The 22,600-nt window shown below is 35.4% G+C and overlaps 1 protein-coding gene across 2 annotated transcripts in view; it reads left to right on the forward strand.

Annotated features, from left to right (window-relative positions):
• The window catches only part of LOC135733622 (rho GTPase-activating protein 6), a 38,650-nt gene extending 16,681 nt beyond the window's left edge, over nt 1–21,969 (forward strand). The window contains exons 2-13 of one of the 2 annotated variants that reach the window (XM_065252392.2): nt 543–702; nt 4,164–4,232; nt 8,601–8,848; nt 9,066–9,258; nt 9,386–9,441; nt 11,139–11,289; nt 11,362–11,510; nt 13,876–14,055; nt 15,545–15,642; nt 17,933–18,105; nt 19,557–19,640; nt 19,813–21,969. In XM_065252392.2, the coding sequence (XP_065108464.1) occupies nt 543–702; nt 4,164–4,232; nt 8,601–8,848; nt 9,066–9,258; nt 9,386–9,441; nt 11,139–11,289; nt 11,362–11,510; nt 13,876–14,055; nt 15,545–15,642; nt 17,933–18,105; nt 19,557–19,640; nt 19,813–20,216 (1,965 nt within the window). In that variant the 3' untranslated portion in view covers nt 20,217–21,969. Of the gene's footprint in view, nt 1–542; nt 703–4,163; nt 4,233–8,600; nt 8,849–9,065; nt 9,259–9,385; nt 9,442–11,138; nt 11,290–11,361; nt 11,511–13,875; nt 14,056–15,544; nt 15,643–17,932; nt 18,106–19,556; nt 19,641–19,812 lie in introns of those variants that run through there. The other variant, XR_010526986.2, reaches the window with a different exon arrangement.
• Nucleotides 21,970–22,600: the final 631 nt, after the last annotated feature.

Below are 22,600 nucleotides of genomic sequence, written 5' to 3' on the forward strand. Positions count from 1 at the left end.
ACGATCTTTACTACTGCCAAAATCTCTTTGAAAGATGCCAAAAATTCTTCAGTTCTTGTCACTGCATGTTCCCTAAAATCTAAGGCTGTATGAATACAATATTAATGTCTCGTATAATATACACTTCTTCAGATCTGTTGTGTTCCTAGACAGCAGAAAAGTTATTGACGTTTAGACAGATCTACCATAAGTCTGATGTATTTCAACACTGATATTTGTATGCTACTGTATAAGATAATATATTTATGATGATGTATTCTTTAAAGTCTAGTTTGTAATGTTGTGATACGTTGGTTAGGTTCATGACTAATACATTTTTAAATATTGAAGAATTTGTTGAAATGTCTGTAGAGAATGTGAACGAGGACAAACACTTCTGGGTTGAAGGTGATCACTGTTTCTCAAGATTACATCAGTCAGTCTTCCTCTCTCTCTCTCTCTCTCTCTCTCTCTCTCTCTCTCTCTCTCTCTCTCTCTCTCTCTCTCTCTCTCTCTCTCTCTCTCTCTCTCTCTCTCTCTCTCTCTCTCTCTCTCTCTCATAGGGAGATTTGACCTGGAAGAGAACATCTGGACCTAATTTCTATCTGCAGTCAGTCCCAATTCAGAGTCTGTCTGAACTGGAGAGAGTTCGACTACAGGAAGTTGCTTTGGTCCGACTGTTAAAAGACTTTGATTTGGGATGCCAGATCACCATTCCTAAAGGTACAAACATACGCACACACTTCAAATAAATCAAAATGAAATAAATGTTAATCTATGGATGTCTCATCTTACAAACGTTCCAGTAAATTGAGCTTTCTTCTGATTGTAATTTCTGTTATGATTTTATAAATGTGACCTGGACATGTTCAACACAAGTGGCAGACATCACTTCTTAATGCATCACTTTAATGCATCACTTTGGTGCATCACTTTAATGCATCATTTTAGTGCATCACTTTAAGCATCAATTTAATGCATGACTTTAATGCATGACTTTAATGCATCACTTTAGTGCATCACTTTAATGCATAATTCTAATGCATCACTTTAGTGCATCACTTTAGTGCATCACTTCAATGCCTCACTTTAATGCATCACTTTAATGCATCACTTTAGTGCATCACTTTAATGCATAATTCTAATGCATCACTTTAGTGCATCACTTTAGTGCATCACTTTAGTGTATCATTTTAATGCATCACTTTAGTGCATCACTTTAATGCATAATTCTAATGCATCACTTTAGTGCATCACTTTAGTGCATCACTTCAATGCCTCACTTTAATGCATAATTCTAATGCATCACTTTAGTGCATCACTTTAGTTCATCACTTTAGTGTATCATTTTAATGCATCACTTTAGTGCATCACTTTAATGCATAATTCTAATGCATCACTTTAGTGCATCACTTTAGTGCATCACTTCAATGCCTCACTTTAATGCATCCCTTTAGTGCATCACTTTAGTGCATCACTTTAATGCATAATTCTAATGCATCACTTTAGTGCATCACTTTAGTGCATCACTTCAATGCCTCACTTAAATGCATCACTTTAATGCATCACTTTAATGCATCACTTGCATAATATTAAGGCATAATTTTAATGCATCACTTTAGAACATAACTTCAGTGCATAACTTTAATGCATCATTTTTATGCATCACTTAAATGCATCACTTTAATGCATCATTTTAAGGCATCACTTTAATGTATCACTTTAATGCATCATTTAATGCATCACTTTAGTGCATCACTTTAATGCATCATTTTAATACATCACTTTAGTGCATCACTTTAATGCATCATTTTAATGCATCACTTTAATGCATCACTTTAATGCATCACTTTAATGCATCATTTTAAGGCATACTTTTAATGCATCACATTAGTGCATCACTTCAGTGCATAACTTTAATGCATCATTTTAATGCATCACTTTAATGCATAATTTTAATGCATCACTTAAATGCATCACTTTAATGCATCATTTTAAGGCATCACTTTAATGCATCACTTTAATGCATCATTTAATGCATCACTTTAGTGCATCACTTTAATGCATCACTTTAATGTGTACCCAGTAAGCAGTAAAAACATGTTTTGGGCTTAGAAGAGAAACAATAAAATCCCCAAGTGATCACTTTGATGCATAACAGAGCATATAAAATACTATGAGTCCATGAAACAATAAAGTAAATTTAATTAAATGAGAAGTCATTATAAAAGACACTAAATATCTCTTCATTTAGTTTTATGAATGGTTTTGAACTTTGTTTATTTGTACCGCACACAACATCATCAATGTGGCAATAGTAAAACTAATAAATACAGAATATTGCATATTTCCTATGGATTGTGTTGCTAAGCTGCACAAGGTTAAAGACAAGTGGAGACAAAGTAAAATGGTGCGAACATTGAAGAGAGCCATTACAGCGTACGACTGGCATGCAGTGAAGGTGAAGCTTCAGACAGCTCAATGCAGAGATGAGAGTCATGTAAAAGATCCTGTCATCCTAAAACTGTTGATGTGTGTCTACTGAAATACCTCTACACATCTCAAGCACGAACTCAACTATAGAAGATGTTTCAGGTTACATTTCAGTCAAGCAAAAGAAAACATCAAATTCTCACTGTTTAAATTGATGCGTTCATACCAAGTAAAAAATATGAAGGTAGTGTCCGTGAAGTCACCCATAGGTTTGCTAAGAGCTTTTTTGAAGCTTAAAGTAGGTGGTGCCTGTCATTACCATCTTAACAGCTCATCACCGCGAATCACTCACAGATAACTGAAAATGGGTAAAGAGGCGGGACGTGACTGTTTGCTGAAACCACGCCCTCCTAGCCTTAATTATGCAGAACTTTAAGACTTAATATAATTTAAACGGATGAGTTACAAAAACACTTTTTGTACCAGCCTGTAAACATCTTTTATTTGCCGTGTAAAGTTGGGCATTTTTACATGGGGGTCTATGGGAATTGACTCCCTTTTGGAGCCAGCCTCTTGTGGCCCTTTGATGAATGTCCCTGAAGGAAGGGAACGGAAACGTCATGTCCCAATTCGTCGGTCACGAGGTGTCGTACTCTCATAAAAGGCAGAATTATAATATTGAACTATAAAATACAGTATGTGCTTATTCCATATTACTAAAGAGGAAAATTTGAGGAGCTTAGATGCAAAAGCCGCTAAACGCTAACTCTTTCAAAAATTAGATCATGATATTAACCAAATATTTATGCTTAATCCCAGCCTCAGGCCATTCAAAAATACTACTTTGTTGGCAGAATCTGCTAAACGGCATAATGATTTTCAGTGAAATCCTCTTAACTTTTTCCCCGCCAGCATTTTTTATGATTTTCAAAAAAAATTTAATGCCTTCCAGAAAATGCTCCTTTTTAAATATATAAACATACAATATATGAAATAAAAGAACAGACCCTTTGCTTTCAAACAAAAAAATCTGTTTCATTCTACCTTCATGTGTTCTGTTTTTATCATCTCTCAAATATGTGTAGGTTTCATTAAAAACACCAAATTTTGAGCAAAAAGCTGAGATAATTCCATTTTTGTGAAGGACTTTTGATAGAGATCAGATGCAGAGCTATCTTTAAAACATACACAGATATACAGCTGTTTGCCCTAGGGCAATACTTCCCGGTTTTATAAGTTGCGGAAGAGCGCCACTTGCTGGATAATAGCGGTATTGCAGATTGACGAGAAAACTCGTCAATGGCGTGGAAAGAGTTAAGTGCACAGATGATAAATTGGACTAACATCGATACTGTATGTGTTAGTCACATGGATCACAGCGCCCCATAGTGTATGCTTCAGTTTCTTCATTTTTACATTTTGACTAGTATCATCTTTATGCTTTTGCAACTGTTTATGGTCTACTCCAAAGAAGTGAATTTAGAAGTGAAAGTTTTTTGCCAAAAAGCTTGCATCCACTTAGAGGGTTTTGCAGAGAAAAACACTAAATTTGCATTTGTGAAAATAAGGCATTTCAATGACTGACTAATGCCCTTTACATTGCCTTTAAAGTGAAACGACTGAACCTAAACATAAGCCACATAAGAGACTCAATTAAAGGGTTTTGCATCTGAGCTCCTCGTATATTTTTATTGTTTTGTATATTTTGCTTTTCCTGCGTAGTTTATAGTTTTTGTGCTCTTCATGTCTAGATTGCCACAAGCGTAAGAAATCACTCCGGAAAAAACTGGATTCCTTATCAAAGGAAAAGAAAGACAAAGGTATTTATTTCATTTTATTCTTTGATATTTCAGATAAACACAAACAATGCAGACATCACAGAAACAGATTTTGTGTTATATTAAGTTCAGGCTGATTTCCTTAAATGAAACTCAACATTTCTCTGGTCTTTGTAATTCTAAATCCTCACCACTATAGAAAAACTTATATAAAAACATATTTTTTCTACTTCAATGTCATTTCTTTCATTACAAACTATTTCTCTTCATGACAACTAAAGTAAAACATGATGTGAGTTTGAGCTTTGGTATGTCGTGCTTTAATGGTTCATGAAGCTGATGATGATGTTATTCCAGCGTGTTCCACAGAGCATCACGTGTGTCTCTATAGAAACCAGGAATCTGAACATTTATAATGATCTTCTTCCTTAATATCACACTTATATATGATTAGTGACGGCAGTATCTACATAAAGAGTTCCTACGCGTTTGGAAAAATATGGAATTTCATTTAAGTTTTTTCCAAGTCTTGATTAGTATGGTAAAAAAAATTGAGTACTAAGAAAAATATGAATTTCCAGACTATTGGCTTATTCAGTTTCCTAAAATAAAAAGATATATCAAGACTTTCTAGTAATACATGTATTTTATGAGGTTTGGAGCATGTTTTGAGTGCTGCCGTAAGATACAGTAGATAGATCAAATCTGCTTCAGGAATGTTTACTGTGATTGAATGTTACGCAGTTAGGCAGCAGTAAACATGACAGTCAGGAGCCCCCAACTGTTTAACTAAACACATTGAACATTGTCAAATTTGCATTGGAGTGTAAAGCGAACGATCAGCCACAAAAGGTTAATGTAAGTTTTATGATGGCTTGCTTGACAATCCTGAATTTAAAGACCTGGCTGGCTAAGGTTTCCAAAATGGAAACGAAAGCTACAGTAAATGCAAATTTTGTCTAAAATATTTTGACATTTCCAACAGGATTGAGGTGGCAATTGTAAGCTATATGAAAGGTGAAAAACCAGAGTCTTCTTTTACAACATCCTCTTTTACACCAAGATTAACAACAGTCAAGGCCCAGACCAACCTGACACCATGACCTGTGTCAAGCAATGAAGCCACCAGCGCAACAAATAAACAATAAGAAACTTAGCTAATCAGTCTAGCATTAAAATGGCTGGCAAACATTACAGCGCCTCAAGCTTCACTAAATCAACAGAGGTGGGTAGAGTACCCAAAATCTGTACTCAAGTAAAAGTACAAGTACTTATACAAAAATGTACTCCAGTAAAAGTAAAAGGATCAAATCTATTTATTTACTCGAGATGAAAAAACTACTCAAGTAGTTAGTTACTCGTTACTTCTGATCTGATAAAGAAGTAGCGCAAAAGCACTGAATTTCAGACTACTTGGAGGGTTTTCACAAACCTCTCCTTAAAAGTCTCATTGTTCTGCTTATATACAAGTAAAGCAGCCTATCTCAGTCCTGCAATGGGTACATTAACATCACATAACGTGTCATTTGAGAAAAAATCACATGTTTCTCTGACGGTTAACTCTGTATTTATTTTCATGTTCACAACACAAACTTGTCAGCGTCTGCCTTTAAACATGCAAACAGTAAACAAAAAAGAATGTGTGTGTCTGTTTGTTATCATGTTTTTATATGAATAGGTTATTTTCATTGCCATTAAAGTGCAATTACTGAACATAAACAGGAGCTTAATAAAAATGATCATTTTAGAATTTCATATGGAACTTATCTGTTTGTGCAAATCAACTCTACATTTATTATAATATATAATACATGTTTCTTTAAAATCAAACTTTATTCTTTTATTTTTATTCATTCATTCTTTAGGAAGGATTTAAATAAAATACAATCCCGTTTTATTTGAATGTATTTTCTACACATTAGTGAGGTGTCCGGATTTGTGTATAAATGCAAGACGTCCTTACATTATGTTGTTCAGTTTGTTTAGTTGTGGGGTAATGATATGTAAATGTGCAGATGAATGTGCTGTTCGTATGGTTTAACTTACACTAGGTTTTGTCATCGCTTGCACAAGAGTGCATATGGCAAAAGAACTCGGACAGTGTGTCACATAATAGTGTTCAAATAGACTTTACTGACACTTACCACTTCAGGTTGGATCTTGAATTCCTGTACGCTGAGATGTCAGCTTGTTTATTGAACAAAGCATGCATCACATTATGAAACTATTCTTTTTGACCTCTTGGAGTGAAAATAGACCGGACTTGAAGCCACGCATGATCTGTTGACAATTTGCACAAACTTTTAAATTTTACTTGTTTTTTTTAAGTAAAACTTAACTATCCTACTAAAATCAAATAAAATTTACTTAATAATGCATGATAAAACATATGTTAAATAATTAAGTAAATGTTACTTCATTATTTATTTTTTTGAAGTTAGATTTATTTTAATCGTTTAGGTAAAGTCTATTAGTTTTTTTTTTTAATTGAAGCATTGCTGTCCTAAAAATATTAAATACATTTTATTTACTGTTTGTTATTTTCTTTAACATATTTCTATGGACCTAGTTATTTTTAGTGTTATAAATGGCATTATAACACAAAATTCATGACTGACTACAAGTCAGTCATTGAATAAACTTGATTCTGAACAGAAATGCACACAAACTGCATTTTTTACATGCATTGTCAGCATTGTGGAGAGAAATACAATATAACGTTCTGAACAGGGTTCATGTAAAGAAACACTGATCACCTCAACGGTGACTTCACAAAATTATTATTTACAACAAAACAACATCAATAATGTAAGAGCTTAAACCTTTATGACATTTTACTAACAAATATTTAAGTAGTTAAAGTTCTTATCAGTTCTTATTCTGTGAAAAAGCTTAAAAAATAAATATTTTCAGGGGCAAAGGATTGTGGGTATTCTTTACAACATGTGCAAATAAAATACTTGAATCTGCTAAAGTTTTTGATTAAAATTTACTTAATTATTTTAGGACTATGTGCAGTGACTATAAAACAGTTAAATAATACAAGAAAATATCTAATACGACTTACTATTCCCACACAGTTAATTTTTTTACATGAATTAATTGTGTATTTATCATCATTTTACTTAGAAAAATCTAGTTCTCAATAAATGTTAATATTATTATGTAGAAATTATGAGAGATAATCTAATAAATATTACTACACCAAAAAGTTCGATTTTTCAGTGTAAATCAAACATGCAGATGATTAAGGGAAAATGCAATCATAGATTATATTGTGCTTTGGTGTTTAGTGATTGTTTAGGTGCGTATTTATATAACGCAATTCTGTTATTATAATTATATATAATTATATATATTAAAACCTTTATAAAATTCAGTTTTCTAGTGTGTTTTGGGCATTATTTCAATACAATGTATATTGGTTCCCACTTGCTATCCAATTAAATTTTGGTTTGACAAAAGAAAAAAAAATAATGGTTTTAAATTTGTCTATATGTGTAAACAGTTTGATTTTTAAAACCACTGCTTTTTTCAGTTGTTAAATATGATCTGAAAAATCCTTGGGGATGTCTGTATGTTTGAGTCTGGAAAAGTATGGAATTTTGAAATGAAAAAATGTGTAGGAACCTGTAAATATTTCACCATGGTTTGACAGTCTTATATTGGTTTAAACCATAAAACATGTTGTTTAATATCAGCTTTAAAATTAACTCCCTGATTTTTAACATGACCTCAATGTGTATAGCTTTATAAGAAAATATATGGTGCTGTCAACCAGGATGGACCTCCCTCCCCCCTCTCTCTCTCTCTCTCTCTCTCTCTCCCCCCCCCCTCTCTCTCTCTCTGTCTCTCGCTCTCTCTCTCTCTCTCTCTCTCTCTCTCTCTCTCTCTCTCTCTCTCTCCTGTCTGATCCGATGAGTTAGTCTCCCTCCTATGTAGTAATGTGTGCAGGAATGCAGACTCTCCCGCTGCGCTCCGACCGCCGCAAGAAATAACAAAAACAATCCCAGACGTTCCACAGTTACTCCATTTACTCATGTTACAGTACAGACCACAGGCTGCCCACAGCTCCCAGTATGATGAACAACTCTGGTCTACATGACCTTTAATGGACTGTTTACATTTGATTTTGTCTAATAAATAAAGAATAAAATGGATAGTGTGGGAAAAGAATAATTAAACTCAAACTTATAAAGTATGATGATATTAAATATATACAGTTTTTTATTATGCATATATTTGCTCAGGAAAGGCATTTCACTAAATCAACACTGGGAAAAATAAAGTTTAGTTGATATTTTGTGTATGTAAGTAATGCACGTAATGAATGCAGGTCATTTCTTCAAGATAGCACATCCTAAAATAAATGCAATTTAACTTGACTCTTTCTCTGTGTCTCTTTCTCAGACGTGGATCCTCAGGCATTTGGGGTGCCGCTATCGCAGGTGATCTTTAATGACCGACGTTTAAAACAGCTTCACGATGGTCAGAGGGGTCCTTCAGGTCGACCGTCTTCACTGTGGCATCTGGCAGGCTGGAGGTCCAATAACAAGGAGCTTTCCAGCAGTAACTCCTCCCTCAGCTCCGCCTCCGAGACGCTCAATGACAACAGCTCACCCGGGACTCCAGAGACGGCCCTGCGCTCACAGAGACGGGTACGGTATCATATGATACCAATATGATGTCATCTAACACCAGACAGTGTGTTGTCTGAAAGGTGTCACTCTGTAGAGATTTTGATTTGTCATTAATAATGCGGTAAATGTAATATTTATATGTTTGACGTGTATTAATCTTAGACAGTACAGTACAGGACACATCCCAAACAAATGACACAAACAGCTGTAATAAAATGTGTTTTACTGTGGTTAGGGTGGTATGTCTGTGGACTGCATCACTGATCTGGATGACGGTCATACGTGTCTTCTGGAGGCTCTTCAGCTGTCCATGCCCGTAGAGTCACCCAGTGAGAAGAAGACGAGTGATAAGAAACTGAGTTTAAATCCCATCTGTAGACAGGTGCCACGTGTACTGGACAGCTGCTGTCAACATCTGGAGAAATACGGTCAGTAAAGATTTCATTCAGCCCAGTCTGAGTCAAAACTGTGGTTTTCTGTAAAGCTGATTTAAAACAATAGGTTTTTTTAAAGTCCTCATACAAGTTTAACTGATGTGACTTTGCTGCTTTCCAGGTCTGCAGACGGTCGGCATTTTCCGTGTTGGAAGCTCTAAGAAAAGAGTAAGACAGGTAAAGATAAAAATTTTCACATTAATACAAAGTATTTAATTCAAAGCCACACAATTCAGGCTTTTTTATCAGCATGTGTGTGTGCCCGTCAATCAAAGTCAACAATGTATTTGTGGTAAGCTGCTTTTATACAATGAAAAAAGTGAAATAGAAATCAAATTTAAAAATTAAAGGATTTTCCACATCAGCTAATTTCTAGTAGTCTCTACAGTATGCTTTATAAAATCCTCTTCAACTAGCTAACACACAAACAAATGAATGAAAGACACAAACAACTTATATATCTTACCCAAACTTGAGAAATAAATAATTAATGAATACAAATAAACAGCAATTATGATTTCTGCAAAGCCCATGTAAACTTACTTCGTGTACACAAACGTTGTCACGTTATAAATCAGAAATAACATGACTTACAGTAAAGTAAAACTTTGTTTGGGTCTATGTTGATAACTGCATTACAGATAAAATATTCTCGATATATAAATTCCTGTTATATAAATAAACATCAAATAAAAAAATACCATGTAGGCCATGACAAATCATCATTCCCAGACTGTGTAAAAATATAGTTTTAAATATATGTAATGCAAATTTATTTGTGAAATAAATATTTTTCCAATATTTCTTGTAAATTTAAAAAATATATTGTTAAAATATAAATAGATTTTAAAGCTTTCAAAAAAAAATTTTTTACTTTAATACATTTTGCTTAAATATTTAATTTCAAGGAAATACATTCATGTGTCCTATTTGAAGAAAAACTTTATTTCTATAGCACCTGCAAATCTAATAGATTTGAACAAAATGTGTTATAATAAAATGTCTTTAAGGAGAGAACACAGCATATCAAAAATATAAAAACATTTATTATGTAACATTTGTAACACATTTGCTTTTATTACCCTAAATATATTGCTATTGTAAGATTAGAAATTTATTATATATACATTTTGAAATATATGTTGAAATATGAAGGTTAAAACTAAATATATTTTTTAAATCCAAAAACATATTTAATTGAACTTTACTTGTATGTATTTAGCATATATTTTAAGCATATTTTTTGGCCAGAAAATGGGACACTTTATCCTTAATAAATACATCTAACCAAATGCATAATTTATTTTGACCCTATTAACTTAATACCTGTCAGCCATTTTTTTTAAAGTTGCTTTGCCAGCATTTTTTGTGATTTTCACAAAAGTTTCACAAAATGCCTTCCAGGAAAATTTTCGTCTAAAAATATATAAACATACAAATATATCAAAGGTATCAAACCCAAACAAACAATAAACAAACAAACAAATTGGGGAAAAAACCGTTTCATTCTATCTTTATTTTTTTCTCTGCTTATAAACTCTTAAATATGGGTATTTTTGTTTAAAAATAATTTTTTTTAGCAAAAAGCTGAAATAATTGCATTTTTGTGAAATTTTTTTGTTAAAGATCAGATTCAGAATGATTATCAAAACATACACAGAGTTTAAAATTAGTAAATAACGTTTTGGCTTAGTTTTTTTATAAATTGGGTAAGTGCTCCATCTAGTGGATAATTGCGTATTGCAGATTAACATAAAAATTCATCAGGAACATGTTTTCTTATGCAAATGTTTTCTCTTAATTGACGAGATAACTCGGGGAAAGAGTTTACAGTGAGAAATCATCATTTTGTTTTGACACTTGTGATGTTTCAGTTACGTGAGGAGTTTGATGAAGGTGCAGATGTTCTTCTGGATCAACAGCACAGCGTTCATGATGTCGCAGCTCTTCTGAAGGAGTTTCTGCGAGATCTTCCTGATCCTCTTCTCACCAGAGAGCTTTACTCTTCATTCATTAGCTGTGCATGTGAGGAACTTCATTGTCTTTCATTATTAATAAATACATGAACACATTTATAAACCTGCTGTCTGTCTGTAGCTCTGAACAGGACGGAGCGTCACGCTGCCATGCAGTTACTCATCTGTCTGCTTCCCGCCTGTAACAGCGACACGCTGCAGTGTTTACTTCACTTTCTGTCCAAAGTGACCGATCACGCCGAAGACTCCCGGGACAGTGACGGACATGAGGTGAGAATTTGAGACGACTGATCAAATTCCCTCGATATATTCGCAGGGATTTACGTGTCGATATGAAACGAAGCAACACTGTGAATATCAGGATGACTTGAATTCACTTTTATTTGCTCATTATGTTTGTTAAACAGCATGTCATTCGATTAGTTTCACAATTTTTCCCCTTCTCACGACTCTCTTGAGTCTGTGAGCTTTACGACAGATGTTTCAACAGCGCTGTGTTAGAGATGGAAAGTTCTGTAAACATTCAAATGATTGTATTTCTGTCGTCAGTGACACACAGACGGCTGAACAACAGATGTGAGCTCATATAAGAGTTATTCAGGGCTCACAAACCTTCAAATCCAAACCAGCAACAACATTTGTTTGTGTTTTTGAAACCTACGATGAGATTGATGTTGATTTAAGATATAACCAGTATGAACATTTTCATGTGTGACAAACAAAACAACTTGCTTTTCTTTCGTGTATCTAAAGTTAAACAAAAAAAATGTAAGTTTTGTCCATTCTTGTCTTCAGTTCAGTGATTCAGTCAATAATGACTTTGATGTAACACTTCAGAGCTGGAATGCAGCGCTCGACCACTTTCATCTTCATGTTGTTTTTTTAGCTTTGTGCACGAGAACTGAAAGTAAATATAAGTATATCTATTTTCAGTTGAACTGTTTCTTTAAAGCTCACATAACACATGGGACCCTATTTTAATGATCTAAGCGCATTGTCTAAAGCGCACGACTTTTGCTAATTTAACGACGGGAAAATGGTTTGTGCACCGAACGCACGGTCGAAAAGGGTTGTTCATATTCTTTTAATAAGTAATGGGGGTGTCATGGGCGCAACATGCAATAAACCAATTATTGGTCTCATCTCTCATCCCCTTTAAAAGCCAGTTGTGCTGGCGCTATGTCTAATCCCTATTTAGATGACAGACTTTGTAAACTGAAAAACTAAGCGGAGGAAGAAAACCACTAGTTTAAGAATAATGTTTAAAAAATTGTTGTTTTCATTTTTATTGAAATTTTAATTTTTTGGATTAAAAATCAGTCATAGAAGTACAAATAGCAGGCTTTTAATTGTTGTAAATGTATGGCTATCCAATATTATAAAAAAATTTACAAGTATGTTAGAAAAGGTTTGTACTCTAAAAATACTTTATTTGTAACAAACAGGAGATAAAGAATTTACAAATCTGCGGAGAGCCGAAGCGTTTCAGACCTTGGACAGTGCCATGAGATTTTTAAAAAGCATTACTTAAAAATGTTTCTCATCTCACCATATCCACAGGTACAGAGTCATCATATACAATAAATCTGTACGGTAGCATTTAAAAACATTTAAAAACAGATGCATTTGTTTAAAGCAAAGCATTTATTTAGTCGGTCCTCATTTATGTACAAGAGACTCAATAATAATCTTTTACATTCAATCCTTTAATCTTTTATATTTTAAAGCGTTTTTGTGCTGCTGCGCATTCATGTATGTGATGAGCAAACCTGCATTGTCGTCCCGTTTATAGGTGCATATTATTAATGCGCTCTATAAATAACAAAAAACATATTGCGCCATTGACTTTAGAAACTAGCAAAAGACACTTGCGTTGCGCCGGGTGTATGATAGAGGCCATGCTGTTTCTCCTTTAGTACCTTTAAAGTAGTACTGCAGCCTTCAAATCTCTGCAGTTTTATCAGATTTATTGTTTTGATCGTTTCCGGAAAAACACGACCCTTTGGAGGCGTACCGCGGGAGGAGCGAGTTACGTGCAAGCAACACACAAAACATTATCCCACTATCTCTGGATAACTGATGATTCACTACATGTTCATGTTGTTTACATGATATGCACTTATGCACTGATTGCCATCAAAACACAGACATTTGATGCAGTTTTACTTCCGCCTGCCACTCCCCATTTCTATGAAATCCATCCAAAAACAAAGACACTCGCACAACCCCGCTGCTATCCTAGATAAACAAACTATATCTATAAGGTTGGGTATATTGGGAAGCTAAACAAGCTTAAATTTCCCTCACAAACAACAACAATACTTCGGTGACGTTGATTTTGTGTCAGCTTTTGGTTGGTTTATTTGGTTAAGGTGCCCATAGGGGACTTCCACTTTACCCGGGGGGCTTTGTTATGCAACAGATTCAGAAGTCTAAAAAAACTTTCCGAAACTTGTAGGATGATGATGAATGTGTTTGGCTCAGAAATACTCCGTCACACGTCCAACTGCTTTTGTGAACCTTTGCCAATGTTTAGCATGGGAATCCAACTCTTTAACTGAGTTATGCATGAAATATCTTTAGACCTTCAAGTCCTTCAATCTCATTGTGTCTGTTCCTAACGTGTCTATATCAGGTCATCGGCAACAAGATGACATCACTCAACCTGGCCACCATATTTGGTCCGAATCTCCTTCACAAGCAGAAGATGTCAGAGAAAGAGTTCAGTCTGCAGAGTTGTGCTCGTGTAGAGGAGAGCACCGCCATCATCACCGTCGTGCAACACATGATCGACTCGCATCAAACCTTGTTCATGGTACGACACACATCACCGTTATGTAACGCACAAACAATGTCAACTCAAGCCAGGCAATAAATAAATAACTCCACTTCTTTATGACAGCTTGATGTTTATTTGCTTCACAGTTTGATATTTGGAACATTTTCCAGTCCTCGGGCATGTCCAAATATTGGACTGTGATGTGTTTTAGTCCACTGGCGTTTGAATGATGAATAACAAATAGGCTCAGTGGAATATAAACATGCTGTGCTGTTTGTTTTTACAGGGATTTCATCTTTTTAAGAGGTCATGTCATATGTTTTTATTATGAGGTTTACTTCTAATGTTAATGTAAAGTCATACTTAAAATATCAGGGAACACCCATGATCCATGTAACCTCAGTAAAATGTCATTTTTACTACATTTTCAGTACAGTAAATTACAAAAATGTTTGATTTGACCACAGTGCATATAAAGTTTTTTTTGGCACCTCATGAATTCACGTTATGATGAATATGTGTGTCTTTAAAGACCTGACAAAATGAACTGTACTGTTTTTATTACCTTAGATTGAGCCTTTTAAGCCACGGGTCCCCTTGTTTCTACAGTAGCCCTAAACGGACAAACCGCTCTACAGTTTGCACACTCAAGTGCACACTATGTTGTCTCAAACAGTGACATGTTAGTCCTGTGATGGCTACCGTAGCTTCTCTATGTGCTGCGAAAGGGAGGGGCCCAATACCTAACATCACCACTAAAATCTACACATGATGCTTTAAGAGCCCTGATAGTGAATTGTCAAATGCATGGGCTGTTATTAAGAAACATTAACACTTTACAATGTTTTTTATTAATGTTCAGAGAGCAAGTTTTATAAACGTAAATATTTTCACTGTAAGGAAAAGAGATAAGGTGAAAAAACGTTTTAAAAATTACTTTAATTCGTAACTATATTTAAACATTTTCAAATACATTTTTCAGTTAATGTAATTTGATCCAACTTTTATTTTTATAGCACATGTTAGTTCATTGTGCATGGTCAAATTTTAAGTTTGAAAATATATAAAATGTAAAAATGCCATTAACATTAACTAAGATAAATAACTACTATAGAAGTATTGTTCACTGTTAGTTTATCTACAGATGCATTTAGTTTAGTAGTTTATTTCTAAAGCACTATTTCAACAACAGGGTGCTGTACAAAGATACATAATACATCAATAAATAATAAAAAGATAAGAAAACACATGATTTACAAAAAATAACTATTGGTATAATATTATATAATGCAACCTTACATAAAAGTGTTACCTTAGAAACATTATGGATCAGTATATGAGCACATTTCTCATTGATTTCATTAATGTCTCTGCCTGTGTAGCTCAGTGGTATAACATTGTGTTAGCAGTGCAGAAGTCATGGGTTTGATCCCAGAGAAGACTCATACTCATGTATAAATGTATAGCTTGTAATGCACTTGAAAGTATCTGCCAGATTCATAAATGTAGATTTCTCTGTCTGTAGATCTCTGCTGAGCTGCAGAGTGAAGTTTTATCAAGTTTGTCGGACACAGACGGTGATGTTGTAAATTATCTGCTGAGAAGAAAAACACCACAGAGTGAGTAAGTGATTCAGTCAAAAACACTGCGTAAATCACAAAAACACACAAGATTTGATTTTCTCTGCCTTTAAATATATTCATAAATGACTGTATGTAAAGTATGGGGATCTGTGCATTGTAAGTCAAGCGTCTGATAGGCAAACATACTAACATCTATAATCAAATCAATGATATGTTCAAAATGATGTATTTGTGTATTTATTCTTTAGCTGAAGTCATAGACTCAACTTAAGTATTATTGATTTTTAACCTTATGAAAGATAAAACTGCACCGGTTTATTTACAGTGTTTTCAGTCAAATTCACACTGAAAACAAAATGCAGCATTTTTGTCAAACAAATATTTGTATGTTATATGCTATTTATATCTTTTTGCTTTAAATACATTGTTTTAAAGGGATAGTTCACCCAAAAAACTAAATTTTGTCATAACTTTTTTATCCTCATGTTGATCTTAACCTATATGGGCCCTATTTTAACGATCTGAAACGCAAGTGCGAAGCGCAACGCGCAAGTGAGTTTGTGGGCGGATCTGTGGGCGCTGTTGCTATTTTCCCGGTGTGAGAAATAACTCTTGCGCCGGGCGCAAATCATTAAGGGGTTGGTCTGAAGTAGGTTCATTATTCATAGGTGTGGTTTGGGCGTAACGTCAAATAAACCAATCAGAACGCTATCCAACATTCCCTTTAAACGCAAGGGCGCAAGTTCCATGGCGGGTTGCTATTATTATGACGGATTTACCAGGCGTACGCTAGGAGCGGTTCACAGCCGAGGAGACCCCCGTTCTTGTAAGAGCAGTCAAAAACAGAGAAGTTATTTTGTATGGGGATGGGAGAAACCCGCCCCAAATCAGCGTAGGTTAAACAGGCGTGAGAGGAAATAGCCACAATTGTCTCATCAGCTGGCATATCGTTGCGGCAAGCGTTACAATGATGTCAGGAGACGGGGGAATCCCAAGCTTGCCAGCATAAATCGGGCACGCCGTGTAACGGGAGGTGGATCTGCCTCAGGACCTGACGCCAGCAGAGGACATCGCTGCGTCCACCCTCACTGCTGAAAGGGTTTGGGGGCTTTGAAATCGGACCCAAGAAACGCAAGCAGTCCAACCCCAAAGTACTCTTACAAATCAAGTTCATATACATTAAGGTTTCTTATGAAAACATTTGAATTATTATTTACATAAAATAAACGTAATACAGCCACACAACAAAGTTATGAAAATATTTTAATCGTTATTTGCATGAGAATTTTTTAACGCAGCCACACAATAAATAAAAACTATCACCACAATGCTCACCACTATGATTCCCCTATCTCGTGTATTAATATTTTTTAGTGTAACAATTTATGATTTGCAAAAATAACTGTTGCATCTGTGTAGATTAGATGCAAAGTGTATGCACGTTGTGCACCCTATACATTATGGTCAAGCATGCGCCCTTAAAATAGCATAATGAACAACGCGCAACGCGCCACTGACTTTAAACTTTTTTTTTCTGGTCAGAGGCGCAATTGTTTTTTGAAACTGCAAAATAGCATCAGGGATGGTTTGCGCCGGAACACGCCTCTTTTTTTGCGCTGAACCGCCCAGGGAGCGCAAGTTCATTCCCTAGTTTGCCGACGTGCTTCTGTGGAGGGAAAAACCCGCTGTGCGCCGGTGCAAAATACAAATGATACATGCGTCACTGACAAAGTCAATTGCGCTGGGTGCAAGATAGGGCCCAATGAGTTTTTTATTTTAATGAATACAAAAGAAGATATTTTGATAAATGTTTTTAAACACTCAGTTGACGGTACCCATTGACTTCCATAGTAGGAAAAAAAATATTATGGAAGTATTGTGATAAATGATGAAGAAGGTGTTTTGATAAATGATGGTAGGCACACAGTTGACGTTACCCATTCAATTCCATAATATTTGTTTTTCCTATGGAAGTCAATGGGTATAATCAGTTGTGTGCTTATCATCATTTATAAAAAAAATATCTTCTTTTGTGTTTATCAAAATAAATAAATTCATACAGGTTTATAACAACATGAAAATCAGCAAATGAGGACAGATTTTTCATTTTTGGGTGAACTATCCCTTTAACAAAATGTATTTGAAGCAAACAGATATAAATAGAGCTCTTTTTAAATCTTATTGTGTTTTGAGTATTTGTAGCATATTTGCTGATGTTTTGGTCATTTGTTGGTGTTTTTTGCATTAGTTTTATCTGTGTCAGCGCTTTAATCTCTGTTGGTCACTGTTGAATACTTAATGTTGGCTCTTTCACTACATTACTCCCCCAGCCATTCCAGATCCTCCAGTGGAGAGATCTCTCCTTACGAAAACAACTCTCCTACTCGTTCAGAGTGGATGTGCTCATCCATCCAAAGCCATTCAAACCTCCCAATCCACCTAGATGTTCTGGCTGGAAACATCACAGAGAATTCCTGCATCCCACCTTCACAGGACGGAAACGGTGGGTTTATTTACCATTAAAGAGAAATCACATGACCATCAACACTCGGTTACAAAACTTACCACGCTGTCTTACCATTAGCATTCTTATAATACAGCATCCTATTACATTAACTCTTTCCCCGCCAGCATAAAAAAATGCCAGACAGAAAATATTCTTCTTTAAATATATAAACCATAGACTATAAAAAAATATGGACGTAGTGTCCGTGGTTTGCGAAGATCGTTTTTGAAGCTTAAACTAGGCGTTGCCTGCCGTCGCCATCTTGGCCACGCGTCACCGCAAATCCCTCGTGAATAACCAAAAGCTGGTAAAGAGGTGGGACATAGGTGAAGCTGAGGTGGCTGGTTGCTGAAACCACACCCATCTAGCTTTATTCTAGTGACAGCAGTGGCAGTTCACCTGTCAGTCAAGTGGCCACGCCCTTAATTATGTAGAACTTTAAGGCTTCATATAATTTAAATGGATGAGTTAGAAAAAATGTCACCCCCCTCACAGTTCTTGTGGGAGGTGCAAGTGCTATGCGGTTGTCTGTTTGCAGGATGGCTGATGTTGATTGTGCATTTATCGAGAGAGTTACCGGTTTGTATTTGGTCACCTTACTATAGGGGGAAAATAAACAGCGCGGGTCGATAAACGTTACGTGATTCAAAAGTGAAATGTGTATTACAACTTACCAGGTTGCCCAATGTCCTCACTGACACTCTTCCAAGCGAGGTCCTTTTTATTCCTGCCTCTATAGAAATAAGAACTTGTGTCGTATAGCTCCGGTTGACTGCTCACGGACAATATCAAGCGTTCCTTCATGTTGAATGAGTGACTCCGGGCGGGGCTGCCACCACAGCATCAAGCAGGCTCCTGATTGGTTAACGCGGCGCAAAATTCTGCCAAAGTTCAAATTTTTTAACTCGGGCATCGGCCTCCAATTCGCGGCAAACACAAAATGCACAAAAAGCACCATTCGCGTGTATCGCGCATACCGTGCCAGCTATTCAATTCGTGGACTAGACGCGTGAATTAGGCAGAATCCCTTGCGCTTCACGCCTCTACCGCGTCTGGTGTAAACGCAGCATAAGGAGGCAGCAATTCAAGGCAGGAAGGCATTAAGGCACGTCCGAGTCCAATGTTTGACTCCTAAAATATCTTCATCATCTTGTCAAACAATACTATGCATGTGTGTGCACGAGGAATGTGATTGGTCGAGCCTGGTCGAGTTGAAAAAATAAAATATCGGCCAATAAAGCATCTGAACACAAAATGTGTTTAACTAAAGTTTTATTTTCACTTTTGATTGCATTTCAACTCGGGCGTCAGCCTCCAATTCGCGGCAAACACAAAATGCACAGAAAGTACCATTCACATGTATCGCGCATACCGTGCCAGTATTAGTGGACCTTCCTACGTAGGCATTAAATTATGTATGGGTCATAATAAATTTGATTCTTCTTTAGGGGAAATGCTTCATGAGAACGCCGGTGTCTGGATAAGACGAAGTGCTGCTCTTCTGTCAGGAGTCCATGACAGATTACTCACAGGTAATAAAGGCACATCACATTATTTAGCGGGGAACAAAGGCTGAAATTATTAAGAGCATGTTTATATTTATTGCTAGCTAGCAAACAAAATAAACATTAATGAAAAGTAAACTACAGCTTCAATGTCACCTGCACTGACATCAAACTTTATTCATTTGTTTTTGTCTTTCAGGCTCTGATGGAAATCTGTATAAACGTGTCTCATCTGTAACAGACTGTGATGACTACAGCAACACAAAGCAGTCGTGCGCAGACGTCAGACCGTATAATAATCAGACACCTCGCTGTCCAATCACATCCAGCTGCCGGACAACACTCAACCAATCGGACGAAGCGATTTCTCCTCCAGTTAGCCCTGTGTTCATAGCCAAACAAGATCGACTTCCTGTTACCTCCCAGTGTACAACTGTACAGCCCCACCGTGTCACTTCCTGTCAGGAGGCGGAGTCAGATGTCACCGTGGCAACCAAAAGCTTCCCCGCAGATGAACGTACAGCCTGGCCATCAGACCGGTGGTTAATATGGCAGCTGTTATCATCAGACAGTGTGGATACTTTACCAGAGACAGTGGTATAAGAAATACAAACCTTCAGAAGATTTGAAGGACTTATGTGCGTTCACTTCAGTCTGTGAGGATGAATTGGCGACGACCCACAGGAATAAACTGATTTTAGCAGTCACACAACAGAAACTTCATTAGTCTGACTTATTAAACATTTAATGATTCAAACCTTTATTTTATTTTAGTGCCTTTATCATAACACAAGAGTTTTCTTTCACTGCGGTGAACAGATCTTCTTCCTCCTCCTCTTCTGTCAGTTTCTTGAAAAGATCCCCACTTTCATACCTGTCCTGCTTAATTTACAGTTAAGACATATTATTTATTTTTTATATTGAGCATAAACCAAATAAACCATCAAGTGTAAACAGAAGTTATTGTAATATATTTTATTCTTTATGTGCCATGAATTAAATCTTTGAATGTATGGGTAAATGCATTTCATATCTGACTTACAGTGAAGTGACAAAATTCTAGTAAATGCACCGTGGTTTATAAAATAATTTAATAAATACATCAAATATACATAATATATACATGCAATGCTCCATACCAGAAAATCATTTAAACCTAAATCTTCATTTTAAAATATGGTTTTATTTTGTCATTTAAAATCAGATTAGCACTCTTCTGGCAGAAATCAAGTTCTGTTTTAAATTAAATAATTCAGGTTTAATCCATTGCAACATCACAATTATTTATTTATTCATGTTATTTATTAAATTAGCCACTTTAGTATTTTACCACTGTTTGTAATGTCTATTATCTTTGCGTTTGCCCAGAATTATATATTCAGAATGTAAGCTAATACTTTAATAATTTAGAGGAAATGGTTGATTTATATTCATCTTTAATCAGTTACTGCTGCTCTTCATCACCTGTCCATCCAAAACAACAAGAACTTTACATACAAACAAAACTGCATCCAATCTACTGCACTGAACTGATTTTGTTTTATGTTTTTGGGCCATTTTTGTCTTTTTTATTAGATAGATTATATGATAGGACAGGGACAGGGGTACCGGATCAGCAAAGGACCTCGAGTTGGAATTGGACCTCGGGTTGTTGAAAGTGCTTCTGCATCATATGTATGAGCACTACCATCAGCTCCAACAATGAACAGATTTTTTTTTTACAAACCATAAGATAAATATGTCTCGTAACAAATAAGGTACTCATATATATGAGATATACAGTATGAAATAAACAGTAAATGTAATGCATTAATGTTTTGATAATAAATTCTATTTTTCTTCAGTGATTTTAGACATTTACATTCATGCATTTGGCCGATGCTTTTATCCAAACCCACTTACAAGGTACACATTACATATTTTTTATCAACATATTTGCTCCTTGGGTTTAAACCCGTGACCTTTTGCGCTGCTAACACAATGCTCTACTAAAGGAGCACTCGACCTTTGAAGGTGTACAGCACAGAGAAATATTACGCTTATTATTATGTTCATAATTTTTGTTTGTTTTGTACATACTGTATCATGTAAAAATCTTGTAACCATGTGGTACTGTGTAACTTGTGCAGAAAAAAACCAGCAGTTTACTTTTAAATGATTCAGTCACATTACATGCGAGTTTTTCTTTTGATGTTATGCCATATTATTTTGACTACATGTCATAACCTTTAAAACCATTTTTGTTTGTTTGTTGCATATTACAAAGTCATGTGATTGTGTATTATCTTTTTTGCCCATCATCACAGAAGTATCTCAAATGTTTTGAAACAGAATAAATGGGAGCAGAGAATCAGAATGTCTTTCATTTGTTGTACTGTATGACATCATGAAGTTTTCTTTATTACAATCAGATAAGATAGCAGTCAGTTTGTGTGACATGCACATCAAAGGTTTAGCTTTATTGCATTATTTGTGCTCTTTTTCATAAACATCATCGTCTGAAGATATTTTTATTGGTTTCTCATGAAGCAAACAATTCTTCACATACAGATCCAGTGAGGTTAAAGGTTAAAGATGATAATATGTTTGCTTATTGCAGCTCATATAACATTTACTACATTTTGATTTCATCATAATACACGCAGATCAGAACTTCTTCTTGTGTGTTATGTAACACTTTATTCTTTTAATGATGTGTGTTGGTGCTAAGTCAATAACACATGATGATCCATTTTATACCAGCATAATGTGAGATGATTGTACTGAGCTCCAGTTCATTGAAATCTATATTGTATTTTATTTCAGATCACAAATCATAGGTATGGAAGGATGTGTCTATTTAAATCAAACATGAATGTGTCACTATGATGTGCATTATGTTGGTAAATGTTCACATTTCTGAAATAATGTCTACACTTCTGGTGTGAATATTTAACACATCATTCTCTGAAGGCCTCACACACGTCTGAATTACAGACATTTAAATG

Source organism: Paramisgurnus dabryanus, chromosome 15, assembly GCF_030506205.2.
Source record: "Paramisgurnus dabryanus chromosome 15, PD_genome_1.1, whole genome shotgun sequence".
In the NCBI taxonomy this organism is placed as follows: domain Eukaryota; kingdom Metazoa; phylum Chordata; class Actinopteri; order Cypriniformes; family Cobitidae; genus Paramisgurnus; species Paramisgurnus dabryanus.